Source organism: Globicephala melas, chromosome 14 (assembly GCF_963455315.2).
Source record: "Globicephala melas chromosome 14, mGloMel1.2, whole genome shotgun sequence".
Taxonomy (NCBI): Eukaryota; Metazoa; Chordata; class Mammalia; order Artiodactyla; family Delphinidae; genus Globicephala; species Globicephala melas.
The window spans coordinates 76,537,877-76,559,717 of record NC_083327.1 but is presented as its reverse complement, the minus strand read 5'-3'; the positions used below and the strand labels follow the sequence as shown (position 1 = coordinate 76,559,717).

The 21,841-nt window shown below is 38.9% G+C and overlaps 1 protein-coding gene across 6 annotated transcripts in view; it reads right to left on the bottom strand.

Moving 5' to 3' along the window:
* Nucleotides 1-19,149, bottom strand: part of SCAF8 (SR-related CTD associated factor 8) — a 193,645-nt gene extending 174,496 nt beyond the window's left edge. For 3 of the 6 annotated variants that reach the window (XR_009558804.2, XM_030853102.3, XM_060283708.2), the window contains exon 1: nucleotides 18,608-18,977. Coding sequence is in view for 5 of the 6 variants with exons in the window: in XM_030853102.3 (XP_030708962.2) it covers nucleotides 18,608-18,637 (30 nt within the window). In the remaining variant the exon portion in view is untranslated. The other 3 variants (XM_060283710.1, XM_060283709.1, XM_070043462.1) reach the window with 3 other exon arrangements.
* Nucleotides 19,150-21,841: the final 2,692 nt, after the last annotated feature.

Below are 21,841 nucleotides of genomic sequence, written 5' to 3'. Positions count from 1 at the left end.
GTGGGTGACTTAAATCAAACCAACATCCACTGATAAGCTACTGTAGATATGCACAATATATTAAGCCCTTCAGGGGATAAAAACATAAAGCCTTTCACCTCAACTATCTAACAATCTACTGAAGTGGAAAGGGAGGGTCACAGACACATCATTACTCTAACATAGCAGATTCTTCATATTCTGAGATTTACCACTGTCAGCTTTGACAATTCACTAACGATCCCAAAGTTCTCCAAAATGTAATCACAGGTAATTTTTTGGAGATACTAATCCAAAGTGTGTATATTAAAAAGCTGGTGTATGGGGAAACAATTTACTTAACCATTAGTGACTGAGCATCTTTTTCTTCCCACACGTTCCCATACGCATTTAACAAAGGAATAACATACCAAACTAGTATTTAAAAATGGGGGATCCATGAGGACCTTAAGACTTTGCCTCATGAAAACAAGAACACGGGGCATAATTTAGTGCCAAAATAAAAAATGCTACTGGGGAAGGTATTCAGACAAATGAAATGTAATTAGAAACAACAAATAAAAGGTTTAATAAAGAAAGTGGAAGTGAAATGGACTGATTGGAAAAAGAGAGCATTCCTGTCACAGCTGTGATTCTGCTTCTACACTATTTACACATATAGCATACTCATCAATAAATCTCTTGACAAGCAGTAATTTTCACAAAGGATTGGAGAAGTGGCTATTTCCTAATGGGAATGCATTAATATCTCAACAGACTGCTGTGCTTTCCTACTGGAGTATCACTAAGTACCAAAAACAAGACACGAAGATGGGAATACATAGTGTATAGCTTTGCATATAGTAAATCGTCCTATTTCATAGCATTTTCAAATATGCAATGCTTATGACAAACATATTGATAATATTTATTTATAAATATTTATAAATAACTTATTTATAAAATAGTCTTATAAAAAGTATTAAATCCACAGTTAAGAAATCTGCACAGGGCTTCCCTGGTGGCGCAGTGGTTGAGAGTCCGCCTGCCAATGCAGGGGACGCGGGTTCATGCCCTGGTCTGGGAAGATCCCACATACTGCGGAGCAGCTGGGCCTGTGAGCCATGGCCGCTGAGCCTGCGGGTCCGAAGCCTGTGCTCCGCAGCAGGAGAGGCCACAACAGTGAGAGGCCCGCATACAGCAAAAAAACAAAAAAACAAACAAAAAAAAGAGATCTGCACAGTTGAAGGTAAAGGAATCTTAATGGTTTTTCAAAATACAAAGTGATTCAAACAGAACAGCTGTTCAGAGATTAACCTAGTAAAAATTAATCTAGCAATCTTAAAAAATGTCGTTCTACTGTACGAACAAGAGAGAACAGAGAATAATAAAAGTCAATTAAAAACTGACCATAACGGGCTTCCCTGGTGGCGTAGTGGTTGGGAGTCTGCCTCCCGATGCAGGGGACGTGGGTTCGTGCCCCGGTCCAGGAGGATCCCACATGCCACGGAGCGGCTGGCCCTGTGGGCCGTGGCCGCTGAGCCTGCGCGTTCGGAGCCTGTGCTCCGCGTATCGCAAAAAAAAAAAAAAAAACTGACTATAACAAACCAAGTGGGGAGTTATGAAAATATGGACCAAAGTATTCGTACTAAGAATAAAAGGGGAGGGAGACGCAAGAGGGAAGAGATATGGGAACATATGTATATGTATAACTGATTCACTTTGTTATAAAGCAGAAACGAACACACCATTGTAAAGCAATTATACTCCAATAAAGATGTTTTAAAAAAAAATAAAATATATTTTAGAAGTGAAATGCAAAAAAAAAAAAAGAATAAAAGGGAAGGGAAGGATGAAAAGCGTATTTTTAAAAATAATTCATTGGATTTCATGACTGAAAAGATACAAATAAAAGAGAGACACTTATGAAAATTCCAAGTTTTCAGATCTGAGTGTTTGGGAACACACTTTTACTACCGACATAAAGAGGAAGTCTAAAAGTAAGTTTGTAGAAGAAAGACAAATTTAGACTGGGATGATAACAATGCCATTTTATGTACACATAATACCTAGAAGATATGGGACTGCATCCCGGAAGAGAAAAGCAAAATTACAGTCTTTCCTGAAGAGCTAAGAGTTGAAGAGATGAAGAATAAAATACTGAAGACTAAATATCAGAGAGAGAATAAGTAGACCAAAAGACTAGCAGGCCTTACAGTAAAATCATTTCAGAAATATAAGCAACAAATGCAAAAACTAAAAAAAGAGATACGCAGTAGCATAATAAAGAAGAAAGATAAAAATAAATATTACGGGCTTCCCTGGTGGCGCAGTGGTTAAGAATCCACCTGCCAATGCAGGGGACATGGATTTGAGCCCTCGTCCACGAAGATCCCACACACCACAGAGCAACTAAGCCTGTGCACCACAACTACTGAGCCTGCACTCTAGAGCCTGCTCACCACAACTACTGAGCCCGTGTGCCACACCTACTGAAGCCTGTGTGCCTAGAGCCCGTGCTCTGCAGCAAGAGAAGCCACTGCAATGAGAAGCCCATGCACTGCAACGAAGAGTAGCCCCCGCTCGCCTCAACTAGAGAAAGCCCGCGCGCAGCAATGAAGACCCAATGAAGCCAAAAATAAATAAATAAATTTATATATATATAAAAAAAACTTTAAAAATAAATATTACTTTTCATCTCTATGGCACTGTCAACTATTAAGCACTATCATATTATACATGCTATATCACTTTTACCTTCAGAATGGCCCAGTAAGATTAGTATTTATTATTCTCATTTTACAGATATATAAACTTAGGGTAAATGACCTAACTAAATTCAAACTGGTGTTAAGCTACAGAGCCATGTCTCAAACCCAGTTCTTCTGGCTACCCCAACACTCAGTTTGCAAAAACAAAGCAAAGTCCTCCAAGTAGCATCCAACTAAACATATACAACTGAGTCACTGAGTAAGATGGTAGATGACCGTGGAGACAACCATGTAATAGCATCAACCTAACCAATAATAATAACCAAGAAGATTTAAAGACAACAGATTATGAAGCTTATATGCCTACTGATCAAGTTTTAAGAGTCTTCCAACCCTTAACAAGGAAGTTCACTTTTTCTAAAGGATTTAATTCAAATAACATTAAAACAGACCAACTCCATCTTTCTCCCCAAAGCTAAGACACATAATATTTTGGGTTTGAGGAAAATATTACAAAACTGGTATGGTAATAGATGCTGAATGAAAAATTCCAAACACTGAAAACTCTCATTCGCTACACCCTATCGACCTACTTCTCTCTTAAGAAACAACCACGGCTAAAAGGCTGGTAGGCTACTTTGCAGAATTTTCTATATGCATCTATATGTGTGTCTGTGTGTGTATATATAAACATAAATGTGTACACATATTTATATATGATGACATATATACTTTAAATACAATCTGGTGCAAAATTATACTCGTAGTAACTATTTAAAATTGATTATCTTAAAAGTCTTGCTGGATTTAGTAGAACATTGAAATTCTTATAAATGATGACCAAAAATAATACTGGTCCAAAATACATCATGGTCTGTATTTTGTTACTGTCTGATATTCAAAAGTTTTGTTCAACTTATAAATATTTCTCCAACTTGGAAAATATGTTGAATATAATACAGCACTTTCTTTATAGCTCATACTCTCCAAAACTTTTATCCATTATTAAAATGTTACAATATGAAAATACTTTCCAGGGCAAAAGAGACATCCACAATGACAGTAAATGTTCCCAGTAGCAGCTTTAAAAAAAAACTACTTTTCTTAGTACTTTTTAGTTTTCTCTAGAAACTAAGAATATTAGAACTAGTATTCTTTAGCTTTCCAAGTACTTTATAAAATTATTTTACAATTTTATATATTAAACCACCTTCTCTGAATATTTAAAATTTTATATACACCAACTTTTTTGAATATTTCAAACCAGCCAATATTTTAAATATTTAAACCAATTCTGAGAGGTAGTCAGGGAAGGTATCACTATCCCTATTTTTAAAATGAGTAAACTGAAGCTAAGAAAAATTAATTAGAAAACTTATTCATTAGGGCTAATATCTAAGAGATCCTAAAATTTATCTTGTCTAATCACATTTTATAAATGGTAAAACAACTACCTCCTTCCTTGCCAACTGTAATCTATCACATCTTACTTTGAAAGCAACCACATTAATTTTGTAGCATTGTTGTGCCTTAAAATACCTGTACCAGGAGCTTTCTAAACAGCTGTCTATGAAAATTTAAAGAAAGCAGTTACAGAGCAGCCACCATTATTAAAATGAAAATTAGAAACATGCTAATGATACAGGCTTACAGAGTAACTGTATCCCTCTTCTACGAAGAAGGTACAAGATAAGTAAAAAAGGCTTTTTTTACTCTTCTGCAGAGGGCTGGGTTGCTAGGGAACTGCTGGCTAAGTGGGTGTTACTGTACAACGCCTCTCTGCCAAGGAGTGCGTGTTCTCCTATGGCACCTATTTTATGAGCAGGGAAGCAGCAGCCTAGTAGTTTGTTCCTCATTCTGGTCCAGGGTTAGCATAAAGTGATATTAATTTACTAAGAATCACCAATTCCCACTCCTCTTCCACCTACAACACACATGAACACTACCAAAATCTCACTCAAAAAATTATACTGAAAAAGTGAAAACAATGAACTGAGACGCAGAGAACAGAAATTTCTTCTAATTTGGCTGCTAACTATATGCCTCTCATAAACTGTGATTCTTAACAAGTTTCATCACCTTTGGGTCTTGATTCTTCATCTGTCTATTAAATGATATACTATCACAAGTGTTTCAGGTCTAAAATTTGCAATTTCTGGAAATCAAGTTTAAGCATTAACAAGGAAGTAAACAAGAAACCCAATCATAGAACCTATAACTACAAATGCTTACCATGAGTGTAATGGTCTTTAGCTACCCCATTCTAAAATCAAAGAGAACAGAAATGATTCTCTATGAGAGAAAACAAAATGTATAAACAAACACGTACATATATAAAAATAAGTCTTCAGTTTAAATTTTCCCAGGAATCCAAACAACCACCTTTCTTTGATTTCAGTTCTTTCCTATGTTTTTTGTAACATTAAAATAAAAAGATGTGAATTTTACCTCCTCTTAATTTTAGAGTTACTAAATAACTGATAAGCAATCTATTAACAGTGAAATGGCCAAAATGAGAACAAGAGAAAGAATAATTAATTTGTCAATCCTCTTCATTACAAACCATATTAGCTGGAATTTCTCAATAAATATGGATTCTATTTCTAAAAATACAGTATTTAAATTCACCACAATTCCATGTTCACAATAAATTGGTTATTGCAGACAGAGTTATGATAAAAAACTACGTGACCAAGAGGAGCTAAGAAAACACTCAATGATACAAGTCGGCTCAATGTTACGGAATTCTAATAAAGTTTCATTAAACAAAATTTAAATCTTTAATTTTATTCATAGACCATGCAATTTACTACTTAACTTTTAATTGCATATAAGAACATCTGGTTGTATAAACAGAATTTAAAATCAGGCAAATTCCAAGCAGAGTTGCTTTAAAATGTCCTTACATTCACAAATACAATATGACAGAAAGGGTCAATCCTTATCTAAAACAACAAAGAAAAAAAAAAACTGAGTAAGATAAAAGATTTTGCCCCAAGCCTTTTTCTCTTCTTTTTCTACATCATCTCCCCCTAATCTCCATCTCTAGCCTATTCTCTAAGTGCTTGACCTATATCCAGCTGGTCATCTCCACCTTGATGTCCCATAGACACCAAATCTTCAAGATGCTCAAAACTACAACTGTATTCAACAAACTAGTTACACTGTCTTTGGGTGGTTGAGATATGGGTGATTTCAATCCTCCTTCCATACTCTTTTATTCTAGGTGGGAAAATGATCCCTCATCCAACCCACCAAATTATCTTCCTCCTCTAGTGCTTTGCTCCTCCTGATCTGCCCTATTAATGGTTGGTACCATATCATTTTATCTGCACCGTCACTCAGCCAAAGCCCTGTGGCACCACCCTCTTCCTTATATCCAGCTCCCTATTATTACTAAATTTATTTTGCATTCATCTAGTCATCTCTTCCCCATTATTACTGTAGTTGAGCTCATCTTCTCTATAGTAATTTAACCTTCCTTCCCTCAATCTCAACCCTCATTGACCTGCCCTGTTCTGCAAAGATATTAATCATCATTCTAAAATACAAATTTAAAACTTGTGCTTTTATTAAAAACCCTTCAGAATCTCCATTCCCTTCTGATTAAAAATGCGGTCTTGTGCATAGTACACAAAGACCCTTCATCAGAAGACCCTTGCCTAACCCTCCAGCAGTCCTCCCAACCACTTCCCCTACCCAAAGCTGCCATTTCCTTGAAAATGATCTCTAGCCTTTGCCTTACACAATGTCTCCTCCATCATACTGTGTACAACATGATATACACAGAAGAGTATACACATACTGTTTATAAACTGTCTACACCACTACTCTGTATCATAGTATTCATGTCACGTTACGTTCTTACCCTTTGTGGTAGTCCATTCTCAACCCCACCCCTATTAAAATATGAGCTGTCTGAGAAAAAGGACACAGGTATCTGATTAACCTGGTAACCACTCTGCAGAATACAATGCCTGCTAGATGGCAAATACACATAAATAACAAGGCTCAAAGGACCAGCCACTACTTTCCAGCATTCCTTCCAACCACTAGTTGCTATTACATTAGAACCTTTGCGGGTTATTATTGCATTCTAGCAATTTGAAAACTGTAATATAGTTAAAATAGAATGAAAAAATTGTCTGACCATCTTGATGGACTAGCAAAGTAAAGGAAGCACTCAGAATTATTTGGAACGACTCTCTGTTAACAGCTCTAAGATGCCTGAGATATCTAATCCTTTGATTTTGCAAATGAATCAAAGTACTGACTGGGAAATTTTGTACTAGGAATGATGTGGCAGCCTCTGGCCTATTCCTTTGGGATATCAATCCTCTTCAGCTAAGTTGGTCACAACCCTTGTTCTTGTAATTGCCACCAAAGCAGAGAGAGGCCTCTAAAAGAGGTTCTGGGTTCTCTGACAAAATGGGAACAAGAATTTGGAAAATTCTGCCCAATAAGAGGAACTGCTATAAAAATAAAAACCACTTTTCTTGGTGTAGAAAAAACAAAGCCAAACATGTTAATAATCCTTACAAAAGCAGTCACTCGTATTTCAATAAAGCATTGGGGGGGGCACTAACTGGTTTATTAAATGCTTACAGAAAAACTACCCAGAGCTATAAGTCATTTCAGCAACTAACATACAACATGGTAAAAACTCATTTTGATGATTTTTATTCAAAGCCAGGCAAAAGATAGATAACCTGCACATAGTTTTTAAGCTTTTATTAGGTAAATGCATATTAGCATTATCAGGAGACTTTCTCCCTATTTCAAGAAAACTACACAAGCAACTACTTTCACAGTGGTCCTTAACTTTGGGCAATACTTTAAAAAACATTCTTGGACTTCCCTGGTGGCGCAGTGGTTAAGAATCCGCCTGCCGACGCAGGGAACACAGGTTCGATTCCTGGTCCAGGAAGATCCCACGTGCCACAGAGCAACTAAGCCCGTGCGACAGAACTACTGAAGCCCACACGCCTACAGCACATGCTCCGCAACGAGAAGCCACCGCAAATGAGAAGCCTGCGCATCGCAATCAACAAAGAGTAGCCCCTGCTCGCCACAACTAGAGAAAGCCCAAGCACAGCAACAAAGAACCAACGCAGCCAAAAATAATTAATAAATTAATTAAAAAATTTTTTCATTCATTCATTAAAGCAGTAAAGGAAGATTAGCTGATTTACTGTTATGTACACTGTTGAACAGCTTTTTAAGGATCTGTAATACATGTGTACTCATCACTAAATTAGGTCTGGGTTCTGTGCCCAATAAATGAGGTTTCTCTTCTCTTCCTTTAGTGAGTTAGTGTAGCTACACAATGAAAGCATCATGACTGGGAGACAGGAAGAAATGAACAAAGCTTTTAAAAGTTTGCTCCCTTTGCTGCATTTTTTATCAAGTTTTCAAGAAAGAATGCTCGCTCTGCAATTAATACGAAAAAAACTTTTAGTCCATCAGAAGTCACTAAATGTGGAAAAACAAGAAACGTTCATTTCCAGTACACACCCACACAAAAAAACTGAATGTAAACTCCAAGAGGACAGAGGTTTTTTGTGTGGGTGTGTTTTGTACACTTAAATCTCTAGAGCCTAGAACAGTGCCTGCACATCTGCACATGGTGGTAGGTGCTCAAAAAACATGTTGAATAAATATTTTCACTAAGGCAGCTTTTAAAGTTATTTTGTTTCTGTTTTTGATGTTAAAAAGGCTTATAAAGCCTATAAAAGAATATATCTTCCTGCTCAATTATAATTCTGATTTGCAAGTAGCATGCTATTAACCAAGTTCTTAGGTTTCAGAGTGCAGTAAGGCCATAAGTGTATGGCCCATGGCCTATTTTTGTAGGCCCTCAAGCCAAGAATGGTCTTGCATTTTAAAAGAACTGTGAGAAACCAACAAGATTATGCAAAAGAGACATAAGCAGCCCACAAAACCTAATATTTACCATCTGGCCCTCTACAGAAACCGTGAATGGAGTTTCCATTCAAAAGAGAATGGAAGTTTTTTGAATATGTACTTTCACCTATGAACTGAATCTCTGCTACTAGAAACATATTTTTCACCTAAGACCTTCTCCATATCTAAACCTCTAAATTTTGGTTTATTTGATTTGAAGAATACTAAGGAAATGGTTTTTTGTTTCATTTCTCTTTTTTTTCACCAGAGCATAAGTGGTTATAATGCTGAGACTAATAAGAAGTAAAGGAGGATTAAAGTTAATTTATGTTTAATATTTTACATACTAAAACATTACAAAAACGGATGGAGGAAAAAACAAAGGAATACAAACAGAGAAAAAAAAGCCAAATTATATTTCAAAAGAATAGCAAGTACATTAAGGGAGAAAAAACTAACAAAGCAATCTTTGAACACTGCATTTTGACTATATATCCTCAGGCTAAAAAAGATGAACTATAAACAAATACTAAATTCTAGTTAATAGGTTTGTTTTCAGACCTATGGTTTAGAATTCTGCAACTACTTTCTGCATATTTTAGGACTGATAAAACAATAAGTAATTTTAGGATTGATAAAACAGTAAGTAAATATATTGTGGATAATGGGAACTAGTTTTCTGTCAGAGAAAGGAACTACAGATTTGCAAAAGGGAAAGGCCAGAATGAACCCTACAGTGCTGGACTGTTATTGGAGATAGGATGAACTCATGGCTTTTTAGATAGGCAGATGGATAAACAACAAAAATGTGTGTGTGTGTATATATATATATACACACACACACACATACACACACACACACACACATATAAGCATGTTCAGACATATACCCAATTTCTAGCTCAATCTGTTAACAGATAACCACCAGAAGAAACTAGGGTTCCTCAGAGAAATGGCTGATTCCAGAGCTGGGGTGGGAATATCTTATTATACAAGAAAGTAAGTACTCAAAAACTGATAAGCACATGTCACAATGACACAGGTGCCAGCCTGAAGGAGCCCTGACATCAAAACACCCCAATGAATAAGAAAAGAATTCTTGAGTTCATACCGATATGCATAAATACATAAATGGGGAGAAGGAAAAGCTCTTATGCACTGCCAATAATAAACAACAGACTTAGAAAATCTGACAACCATCTTAGTCCTGATTCAGGCAAGAACTAACTGGATGCTAAAAAAAGAAGAGTGAACTTTGATGTTAGGACTCCGTGCTTCCACTGCAGGGGGCACAGGTTCGATCCCTGGTTGGGGAATTAAGACTCTGCAAGCCGCATGGAGTGGCCAAAAATAAATAAATTAATTTTTAGAAAAGATATCTGTCACAAGGGAAAAACAGTAATTTTACAATGGAGAAACCTTGCAGAAAAAAGTTAACCTCCCTACTAATGGGATAAATAGACATCATGTGCTTCCTGAGGACAAAATATTACTTCTGGATTATTCCTGCTAAAGAAGCATAACCTTAAACTAATCATAAAGCAACAGCAGACAAATCCATATTGAGGGAATTCTAAAAATAACTGGCCTATTCTCATCAATCATCAAAGGTCACAAAAGACAAAGTAATAACCAACTGCTCCAGATTAAAGGACACTAGACAGACATGACAAGTGAATGCAAGGTGTGATGTAGGATTTAGATTTACTCCTTTTATTCAGGACGTTACTGGTACAGACAGTGAAATCTGAAGGTCTGCAGACAACTGCATTATATCAATATTAATTTCCTGATTTTGGTAACTGTACTATGGTTACATAAGAGAATGTCCTTGTTTTCAGAAAAGACAGTTATATTTAGAAGTAAAAGGCATTAATTGCAGTTTACTCTCCAAACGTTCAGAAAAAAAGTTTACATGTGTCGTTCATGTGTATGTCAAGAGAGAAAGAGAATAGGAAAGCAAATATGATTAAATTAACTAGATAGAGGAATCAGGATGAAATGTACATAAAAATTATCACTCTTGCAACTTTTCTGTAAACCTGAAGTCGTAAAAATAAAGTATAAAAAGGGGAAAAATAGTTAATTTATATTTGGACATTATACCAGCAAAAAGAATTGTGAAAAATCGAGTGATGGTTCTCCTTTACATCTCAACCAGGAGTTGAGAGCCGGCCCTTCCAGTCTCAGCTCTAACACAAAGCTGCTTTTCCTCGGTAAAATCACAATGGCAGGCCTCAGTTCCCTTGTTTGTAAAATGAAGACAGCACCTATCCTACTTTTCTCACAAATTAACCCTAAAGATCCACAGAAACATAATAATGGTTGCAGAAAAGAGGTGCATAAAACACCATATATTATAAAGTGGCTCACTTTTAACAATGTTTGGTAAACAAAAAATACTTCAAAATTACACAAGCCAGACATTTTTTTCACCATAGCAAGCAGCTGTTTTAGAAACTAGACATTTGCTATGTATTTTGGTTTGCAAAAAATTTAACTTATTCAACATTCTTCTTACCATTTCAATAAATTCAAATACCTGTATCATTTTTTTTTAACCATAAAACTTTACAGTATCAAAAACATTACTAAAGAAAATCATTAACCAGGACTCTGTCAACCTTTTTAAAAAAATTAAGATACAGCTGACATACAGCTTGTATTAGTTTCAGGGCTACTGGTCAATCTTTCAGATACTGTGACCCAGATTAAAAAGATTATATCATTTCCCAAGTTCCCAAGATCATAAAATACATGATCCAAACTTTTCATCCTTCACTCACAAGCCCCAAGGAATTAAATCAAATTCAGAAAATTAGTGTTTATAGAAGAGAGAAAAAGAGAGACACCAAATTTTTTTCATGCACTCAAATCAAGGGAAAGTTTGTTTCAAAAATAAAAATATTCCTTAATTTATCCTTCCAAACTCATAAGGGTTTGGTCACCACTTAAAAGTATTTTTTAATTGTTTACACATGGAGACTAATTAATATCTCACTCACAAAAGAAAACATCCTTAAAACTGTGTTCTCTAAAAACAGTTATGATTCCAAAATGCCAAATGGAGATTTAATACGACAATTTAGTTTAAAATAAAATAGGGTAGCTTGTCTTATTTCCCCGTTGTTGAAAATGTAAGATCACATTCTTGTTTAAGAAGTCTACTTGCTCAATCCCACGCAGTTCCTGGCAAAGAAGCAAGCCCAGAGTCAGTAACGCCTGCCCAGCCTCACTAGCTCTGCAGCAAGGTCATTGCACACAAAGCTGATGAGGTGAAAGAAAAAGGATTACAAGAACATAAGCTCAAAGAGGGTATGCTTTTCGCTTGTCTTGTTTACAACTGTATCCCAGCAGACAGAAAAACGGCTGGTGTATGGTAAGCATTCATTAAGTACTGGTTAAATGAATAAACGAATGAAATCCTAAGTCTTTATAAAGTATACTAGTCAGTCTTTATAAAGTATACTAAGTTGCAGAATTATTTTAAAAACAAATTTGGCATACATTAAATTAACAGCCACAAATGTCTTTTAAAAACATGAACAAATAATCTATATTCCCCATTCTGACTAAATAGAGTCAAAGTTCCTAACGTATTTCCTGACCTACAGTAGATACCGTAACATATTTACATACCCTTCCTTGACTTTAAAATATGGTGTATCAGAAACTGGCAAAGCAGAATTACAAAGACGAAATAAATGCATAAAACCAGAATCAGAAAGATCAAATGCATCATGTTTACCATCAAACTTAAGATAGAACTAACTCAGACAAGGAATCAGAAGCTACAGAAACATTTCTCACCAGCATTTATTTCTCATAATAGTACCGCTAACAAAATCTGCTCCTCTATAATTAGAAAATCAAAAATTTGATTTAGTCTTGTTTTTCCATTACTACACAACATCTGTCAATGATCTGTTGTCATCTTATAGTTTGAAGAACTTCCTCAAAATATAAGATGTATTTTACTTCCTACCACCAAATTCAGAGATTTGCAATTTACTCACATTATATACATAAGTAATATTTCTTATACAAAAAACTATACGGAGCAGAATGCAAGTAAATGCACAAGAGTTTAGATATGATTTATACTCACTACTAAGCACAGTAACTTTTTTTTCACTTAACCTATTTTTTGTGAAAAATTCAACTTATTCCCTACATGTTCTCTTTCAGATTACCAACATACTCTAAGTGACAAACTTTATTCTGCTTCCCAAGTACTTCCCATATAATCAAGACATCATTTCACTACCAATTTAACCCTAAGTATTTTCCAAAGGGCCTGCCTTATGTGGGTCATAATCATCTTACTATGCTTCTTGTGTCCATGCTGCTGGAAAAGCAGTCTGTACAAGCAGGAGTAGAGAGGCACAATCCTGAGAGAGAGGAGTAGAGAAAGATGTTGAGAAAACAAAACCAGATAAAATGAGCTCACTTAAGAGCTCAGGAGCTCAGCCACTGTTCAAGGTCAAGATTGATTACATTCTCTCAAACCATTATGAGTTAGTTGTTGTCCAATAACAGGAAAACTGGCCCAGAAGAAATACCTAAAATTCCATGTACAAGCAGCAATACCAGCACTAATTCTAAGCCAACTATACTTCTAAAAAAATGGAGCAAGTGATCATAAAATATGACTATTTAGAAGACTGGGGAATACAGATGTCCCCTAAATGCCAATCAAAATTACTGTAACAAACTCAATGCTAGCCTAAAGTAGAACGGCTGAACTATATATATCTTATGAATTTCAATGTTGCCAAAAAATTTTTATATTTAATCCTGAATGACTGAAACACTCTCAGAGTCCCCAAAATCATTATTATCAGTCTCAATTATCCTTGTATTCTAAATTTTTTAAATTAGTTAAAAACACAACTTTTACCATATGTTGTTTTAAAATGAAAAACAAAGCAAAAAGGATTTGAAAATAGCATAATTACACAATATAAAATTTAGGATGGATTAAATCTAACTGGAACTTTCAATGGAATAGTCCCCTTCCCACTATCCCCTCTTAGTAAGAAGTGAAAATCATAAACAAATCAGAGTTTTGATTTTAAATTTCCCATCTAAACTCCTATACGCCTACAATGCCATAAAATGACCTTCAAAATAATGCTTATACATACTAAGTCCTCCAAAACATTAATTTCATATTTAGTCAAAGAATCTCCCAACTAATAGGGAACCTAAAAATCTCAAATCAATCATTTATTTCACAGAGGAGAAAACCAAATGTCCAGAAATGTTAACTGCCTTGGTCCAGGCCATTCAGCTACCTACTATACCATCAAGCTATCCATTCAAGAAATCTTTATTTAGCATATACTATGTACTAAGGCACTATGCTATGTACCAAGGATATGAAGCAATAAAGATACGTGGTCACTGTCCTCATGTAATTTATAATATGGTGGGAAAGATTACTGCTAACTACTTAAAATTGTAGTTATCACTAGAAGGAAAAGCACAGTGTTTTAAGACAGTTTAACAGGGGACCTAAATCAGTGATTCTCAACCATGGTCGATTTTGCCCCCCAAGGGGCATTTGGTAGTATCTGGAGACATTCCTGGTTGTCACAATGGGGGAGCTAGTGGGTAGAGGCCAGGGTTGCTGCTAAACATCCTGTAATGCACAGGACAGCTCCTCACAACATATAATTATCCAGCCCAAAATATCAATAGGGCCCAGGCTGAGAAACCTTGACCTAAACCACTGGGGGCACGGAGGGGTTAGTGAAGGCTTCCTTCCTTTATAACACCAAGACTGCTACGTCTTTAAGGGATTTTCACAAGGTAGAAACAAAAAAGATAGACTAATTGTTACAATTAAAACTCCCACTGGGGCTTCCCTGGTGGCCCAGTGGTTGAGAGTCCGCCTGCCAATGCAGGGGACACGGGTTCGTGCCCCGGTCCGGGAAGATCCCACATGCCGCAGAGCGGCTAGGCCTGTGAGCCATGGCCGTTGAGCCTGCGCGTCTGGAGCCTGTGCTCCGCAAGGGGAGAGGCCACAACAGTGAAAGGCCTGCGTACCGCAAAAAAAAAAAAAAAAAAAAAAAACACTAATTAAAACTCCCACTGGAAAATCAAAACAGGAGAGAAAAAGGAGAGAGAGACTTCCCCCATACATGAAAAAGAAAAGAAAAAGGCAACGTTTTATAGCTACTTCACATAAATTCCCTTTCCTGAACCACAAGGGGAAAATATAAAAACAAATTTCACATGCTTTTATTATTCCCGTTACCTTTCCCACTGTTCTCTACCAAACCATGCCTACTACTAGATATCGGTGGAAAGACTGTATTAAAAGTCCTGTAGTTAACCAAATGAACACTCTGGATACAAACTTGGAAATGGAATAAAATGAAGATGGGATTTCACTATTGATGTGAAAGACAAGGCACAGAAGAGGAAAATGTACTGGGTGTTAAAGTGACTCTGGAATGGGCTACATCCTGAAACAAAGAGTAAGCTATCGGACTAACCAAAGGATCCTAAGAACAAAAGACACTAAGAATTTAGATATCCTAAAGATGAGTAAAGAATTTAAGAACCAAGGTAAATTCAAAAATTAAACTGCAATAGTTTTCCTGATACATGCATAACAGATTCTTATAATGCATAAGAGATTCTTATATTTTCCACATATTATTTTAAGAGTTCCTATATTACTAAAATGCCCTCTCCAATTAAGTTATAATTTTCTAAGGAAAGGGTCCTGTATTGCTATTCTCTTTTCCCTCTTTTCAAAAACAAAAACGCTACCACAATAACCTCCATACAGGAGGAGTCTTACGGACAGAGTACAAATATGTAGCTCACATAAAATTGCTGCATTCCAGTAATCAACTGTGGTCCTAACGTAATCCACAGATGTAAACAGATAAAGATGAGACCCTTTCCACTGAGGTGAGAACTCTAAACCATCATAACAAATAAATGCCACCATCTTTGAGCAGCAGTAACTACAATACCTTGTAATGATGATAATTCTTCTGGAATTAACCGCTCAGGTCAAGCACTGACCGTTAGGGAATCTTATATTCCATCCTGGACAAATTTTCTTTCATCATTTCAGAACTGACATTAGTTCTGAAAACTTTTATCACAAGGATGATGCTTAACTGGAAATTAAAGTTTTCCCACAAAACTAGCACAATGAGCACTTAAATATCAGTTCTTGAGCCTCAATCTCATTTAACTCATGATACGTACGAGGGATTTACCACGTAAAGGATCTTCTGACAGTGCATTTGAAAAGGGGTAGGGAGGCACAAAGCCCCTTTGAGAAAAGGGTTGGGGGGGTGGAGGGAGGCAGGGAGGCAGACACGCCATCATGACTCGGACATATCCTGCAGAAGACCCCACACGTTCAGACTGAGACTTAGCCACTATCTGCAGATTAAAAGCCTACATTCTGAACTTTAAAATCTCTGGCACATTCCTGTTTTCAAGCCAAGATCTGCTTGCTTGTCTTTTTTTTTAATCTTGAAAAACCTGATAATTAGCAAGTTATAAAAGCTAAGCATTTCTTATTTTAAACATTATACATATAGAGCTAAATTGTGGTGCCTTATCAAGCAAATGGCACTTCTTGACAATTCAGTGCTTCAAAGATACCTTTAAACTTGCCAGAGAAAGTTCTGTTGGGCTCAGCCCAAGGATAGATGCCTTTAAAAGCCAAATTCACTGCAAGTAAACATTATAAAACATCCTTTTCTCCTAATCCTGTAACTCAGATTCCTTTTTCATTTTTGCACTTTGCAACGTGATTTAATGGAAAAACATCATTACTGAACTATTTCCCACTATATACTTCCTTGCAACAACAAACTTTTACTACATCAGCAAGTGTTATAGATATTCACAGAAACTATATTCAGAAATCAGAAAAAAACAGGATGATGTACTTTCAGTTTAAAGCAAAAAAAAGTATATTCTTCTGAATCTCCTTCAAAATCTATTGCCCTTCCTCAATTCTATGACTGTTAACTGCTACAATTTTTAAGCCAACCCCATTTTCAAATATGGTGAAGTGCGAACGTATTAGTAAATAGGAAGTTAAAAGATGTTTTAAGGTCTCTGAAATACGTAAGGGGAAAAGAGAGAGTGCTACATAAACTGAGAATACTACCACAAATCTCAAGTTCTTATGAAGATTAGCTGAGAGAAGAGTTGAAGCATCAAGCCAGCCATTTAAATGTTAGACTCCTTACCCTTAACATCAATGCTAAAATGAAAAACCAATTGTTAACACCTGTAATCCACCACGCTTTACAGTGACCAACCACAGTGTACTAACCACTTGTTTGTATCTACCACATGGCAGGGAGGGCTGGGAATGGAGGACGGTACATATTAGGAACCCCCAAGATAAATAGGAGAGGCACCCAACAAAAAGGCGTAGGGTAAACAAATAATGGCAAGGAAATAAGAGAAAGGATATTTTTTATAATTAAAAAAAACACTTTAACATTCTCTTAGTGCTATAGCACCACATGTAGCAAATAAAAAGGCTACAGACCTGTTGTTTTTCCCCCCCGCAGAGCCATGAAACTATTAGCAATAAACTGGAACATATAGTATTCTTACTTTTTATTCCAGATTTTAAGGACAAGAGTATTGTGGGGTGGAACCAAATTTTATAATCTGACCCAAATTATCAGCTATAAATCCATAAAAAAAATGGAAAAGATTCCCAAGTCTACTGCTCTAATTTGTATCAAGAAGCGGTTAAAAAAAAAAAGAAAATCCAGTATTGAAAAAGAAAATCCTTTCCAAAAAAAATGCTTGCTTTCATGTAACTGTGTCACTGCTATCTAGTCTAATATGGAGAGTTTAATTCACATATTATCTAACTTTTAGCCTCTTTGCTAAGTTTCCAAAACGTCAATTCTAGGGAGGGAGGGAGAAAAGAGGGACGGTGGGAGGGAGGAGGAAACGAGTTTTCTCCTTTTGGAAAACAAAATTGTAAAACAGCTTTTTAAAGTATTGCCCTGTTCAGAATATCACTATTATACTACTGAATGGAGTATTAGCACTTCCACATGAAAAGTTCATAAAATTTATATAAATTTAGTTAACATCACATTAAAATATTGTTAAATAAGTCATACAGGTAAGGATAACTCTGGTTGTGTAGATATGTACTTGTTAAATGCTTGTTTAATGTTAGCATTAAGGTCTATTCCTACCGGAGTTTTAAAAGATTTTAAAATATTTTATCAAAACTTGTCTCCCTTCAGACTAGTGAACTCAACTAAACAGTGAAAACTGGACACCTGCTTGTTAAAAATCTAGCCCTATATACGACACGTGAAGGAGCCCGTGGGAAATGCTTCTCCAGCATCTTCCCTCTGCATGCACAACTCACCCTGCCTGTCTTTATGTCGGATGATGAGAACGGGGGGGGAGTAAGAATAGGAGAAATTGCAGAATAATCTCGCCTCCCGATCAACCATGCCCTTAGCTTAAGTCCCTAGTTGGCAGGTTACCTAGCCAACAATATCTCAATTATAAACAAACACTACTTGCAAGGTGACCACAGGTCATCACCCCTGTAGGTGCTCTGCCTGCACTACCCCTGATCACGGCCTGCCTCATTAAGGACCCGGGAAAGGTCTGGGCGGTGATGCCCGGCCTCCAGTTAAAATCCCGCAGGCCCAGGAAAGAGATGGGCGGGCCAGGCATCGGCGGAACTGACCCGGAGAGACCTGCCGTAAGCCTCCGGGGGAGGGCCCAAGCGGGCCTTCCCTCCAGCCCCGCAGCCACTCAGTACTCTGCTGGAGACACCGGAACCTCCCTCCGCCCCGGGGCGGCCCTCTTCCAGCCCTCCGCCCACGGAATCGGGGGAGGGGCGCCGGGGCAGAGAAACACCCCTCCCCCACGGCCACAGCTAGGCCGCCACTCGCCCCACCCTGAAAAGCACTGCGGGCCAGTGCCCACCCTCCCGCAGTGGCCTCGTTCCGGGTTGGGGGGAGCGTGGGCAGGAGAGGAGGCTAAAGTACAATACCAACCTCGCTATTGAAGGTTTTCACAGCCTCCATGTTGTCGGTGCGGAGGCTCGGAGCCCGGCGGCGGAAGAGGCGGCGGCCACTGCACTGGGTGGGGAGAGCGAGACGGGGGCGGCAACGCGGCTGCGAGGAGGGGGGCGCCGGCGGGAGGCCGGGCCGCTGCGACCCCGGGCAGGAGGGGAAGGGCAAGCACCGGCAGGGAAAGGTTCCCTTAGGGGCAGCGAGGCCCCGGCATGGCCGCTAGGGCGGGCGGAGCGCCGGTCCGGGAAACAGAGGCGCTGCCGGGGCTGGTTGGCAGCGGGCGGGGGAGGGGCTGGGCGCCTTCTCTTCTCCGCCCCGCTCGGTCTCGGGCTTCCACCCCCTAGCCCGGTCCCCTACACTCTCCACCCCCTTCTTCCTCTTCCTCCGACAGGCTCCTGTTTCACCTCCCCGCCGCTCGGGCCGTAGGAACCAGCAGCGCACGGCGAAGACGGAGGAGGAAGCGCTGGCAGCAGCGGCTGCGGCATCCAATATGGCGGACACGAGTCGGGCCGCGCAGCTCGGAGATCCGCGGCGCCTGCCAGCGCGCCCCCTGGCGACGGGACCGCGCAGGCCCGGGCCGCCGCGCGGAACCATCGAGCACGCGCGGGCCAGAGCGTCGCCGCCAGGAGGCCCCGCTCATCTCGGCTCCCGGGGTCCCTGCCCCTCACCCGCACCCCACCTCCTCGCCGCTGCGGAAGCGAGTGCTGCTGCCTCTTGGAGCGCCCTTGGGGCCACTGCAAAGCATTGCTCTAAGAAAATCTCAAATGTCCCTCCGGCAAGTTTAGGCAATATACACGTTTCCGTTGTTTCCATGTGGCTTGGCCCCTTTACATGAGGTTTAGTTGCTTTTCAGAACTTTACTGGACGTTGGCCTAAAGGTTAACAGCCGGAAAAGCTCCTAGTCAGCCACTTATTTGGTAACGATGTGCCCAAGCATTTTAATAGCGTCGGGAGAAAACGTTAGAAACAAAAGCTTTGGATCCGGGCGGGGGCAGGGGGACGAGGGAAGCACGCCTGCAGCGAGCAAGCAGCTCAGTGCAGGAAATGCACGCTGCATAAAATCCGGGGGGGACCGGCGTGGTCTAGACAATGAGTGCATTTGTCTGTACAGCGGGAAGCCGTGCCCAGAACGCACAAGATTTCCATAGGCGAAAGAACCCATCTTTTATGAAAGATGAATTATTCTAAAGGAATTTTGCCCTAGGTTTAGAGGCAGAGGGTGAATACCGTTTTCCTAGATGAAATAGATGCTGCTAGCAAAACGCCTTCTCTCTCACGTCGTGCAATGTAAGATAACCGATACCAAATTCAAAGCGAGCATTTAAATTAAAAGTTAGGGGTGTATCACTGAACCCCAAACACCACTGTCGTCTTACTGGGAGTCATTTTTCAGCAATCACTTCTCCGAAGTTCACTCAAAGGAAAGGGGGGAAAGATGACGGCAGAATTTTTCTCTAGAGGATTGTTGGAATCAAGGTACTAATGTAAGAGCTGAGCCCAGAACCGTGTGAAACTGGGGAAGGCAGGCGCCTCTTGACATTTTAGGGTCTGCTTTTTAGAGCCTACTTCATTGACAGCTTTAATACGGTGGCTGGCTACTTAGAAGGTAAAACGGATAATTTTTCGTAAGAGCTTATATGTCCACTTTCAAAATCTCGAATGTGTCACAAAGTTCATAGGCCAAGCCATTGTGATCTCTTGCCAACAATTGCAGTAGCCTCCTAACTAACTGGTCCCTGTCATTCATCCTCCAGACTCTAGCCAGAGGGGAATTTTTTAATACACAAATCAGATCAGGTCACTCACTTGTTTAAATCTTTTTAAGACTTTCCCACTGCACTTCAGATATTATCTTAACCTCTTATTATGGCCCGAAGGTCCTACCTATCTCAGCTCACACTACTTCCCCTGTCCTCTTTACTCTGGTCACAGTGGTCTCCTTTGTTCCTTGACAACACTGAGTGCTTTCCTACCTAGGACACTTGTGTGCCTCTGCCTTCTGGGGTGCTGTTGCTCTCGTTCTTTCCTCCTGCCAGAGGTTTCTCCTAATCAGTTCATCTACAGTAGCATGCTGTGACTTGCGGAAGTACCCACTCAGTTCTGCTCATGCCAGATTTTTACCACTCAACATTTGCCGCTCTGGCCTATGAGGGATTATTTATTCAGTCATTCATGAATGAATGTTGACCGAATTACTTAGGCCTGAGAGATTAAGATGCAATACAAGCTAAAGAATTATATTTAAAAAAAAAGAATTAAATCCATTGTTAACATATTACAGGACTTGATTTCATATAGCTTCCATAGCCAGAAGGATTGCAGAAGGCGTATTTTGACCAAGGGACGGAAAAGAAAAATAAAATAGGCAGAGGACAACCTAAGCACACTCTTTTAGTGAGAAGGAAGTAAAGCAAGAGGAAAAGTAGAGAAATGTTAGAGGAGGGTAAAGGGGAGTCTGGAGGCCCAGTGCAAAGAGTAAATGCAAAGTTTGTGCACAACTACCCACACCTCTACGATGTGAACATGTCAATGCCCATGTGTGTAGTTTATGTATCTATGTATATTAGGATTCTGATTCCCAGGTAACAAACCAATTCGAGCTAGCTTAAGCATTAAAGAATTCACCATTAGGATGCAGATTTTTCTCCAAAGTCAGGAATGCAGATGGGCCTAAGGAAGGCACCCAAACCAGAATTTAGAAAGCCTAAAGCAGCCTTATCTGCTTACCAGCTTGAGTTTTCCTTCTGTTGCTTTATCCACTCTCTGTTTTACTTAGTGGGATATGACTGTCGCTCCTGGTTTTATAGTTCTAAACATCTAGAGGACCTGACTGATAGCCTCTCCTTCCCAGTTCCAAAGTCCTTAAGAGGAAAGTAAGGAACTGGATTGACCCAGCTTGGATTAGGTGATCATCACCGAGAAACTTAAGACCAATAATTCATTTTCTGAAGAAGATTAATGTGGGAAATAGCGGGCAGGAGTAGCCCAGCCACTGGAAGCAATATTCCCAATTGTGAATTATGAAACTCACATTCCAGAGTTTATGGCATTCTCTTCCAAGTGCAGTTATCATTGGCCTTTCCCCTAGGACTTAATCATTTGGGGAAGTAACTCATAGGCTCTAATTCAGCCGTAACCAAGTGGTCAGAGTCAAAAACAGTCTGAAGCAGCCCTCGCCATAGAGCTTTCTGAGATGGTGGACATGTTCTATATCCG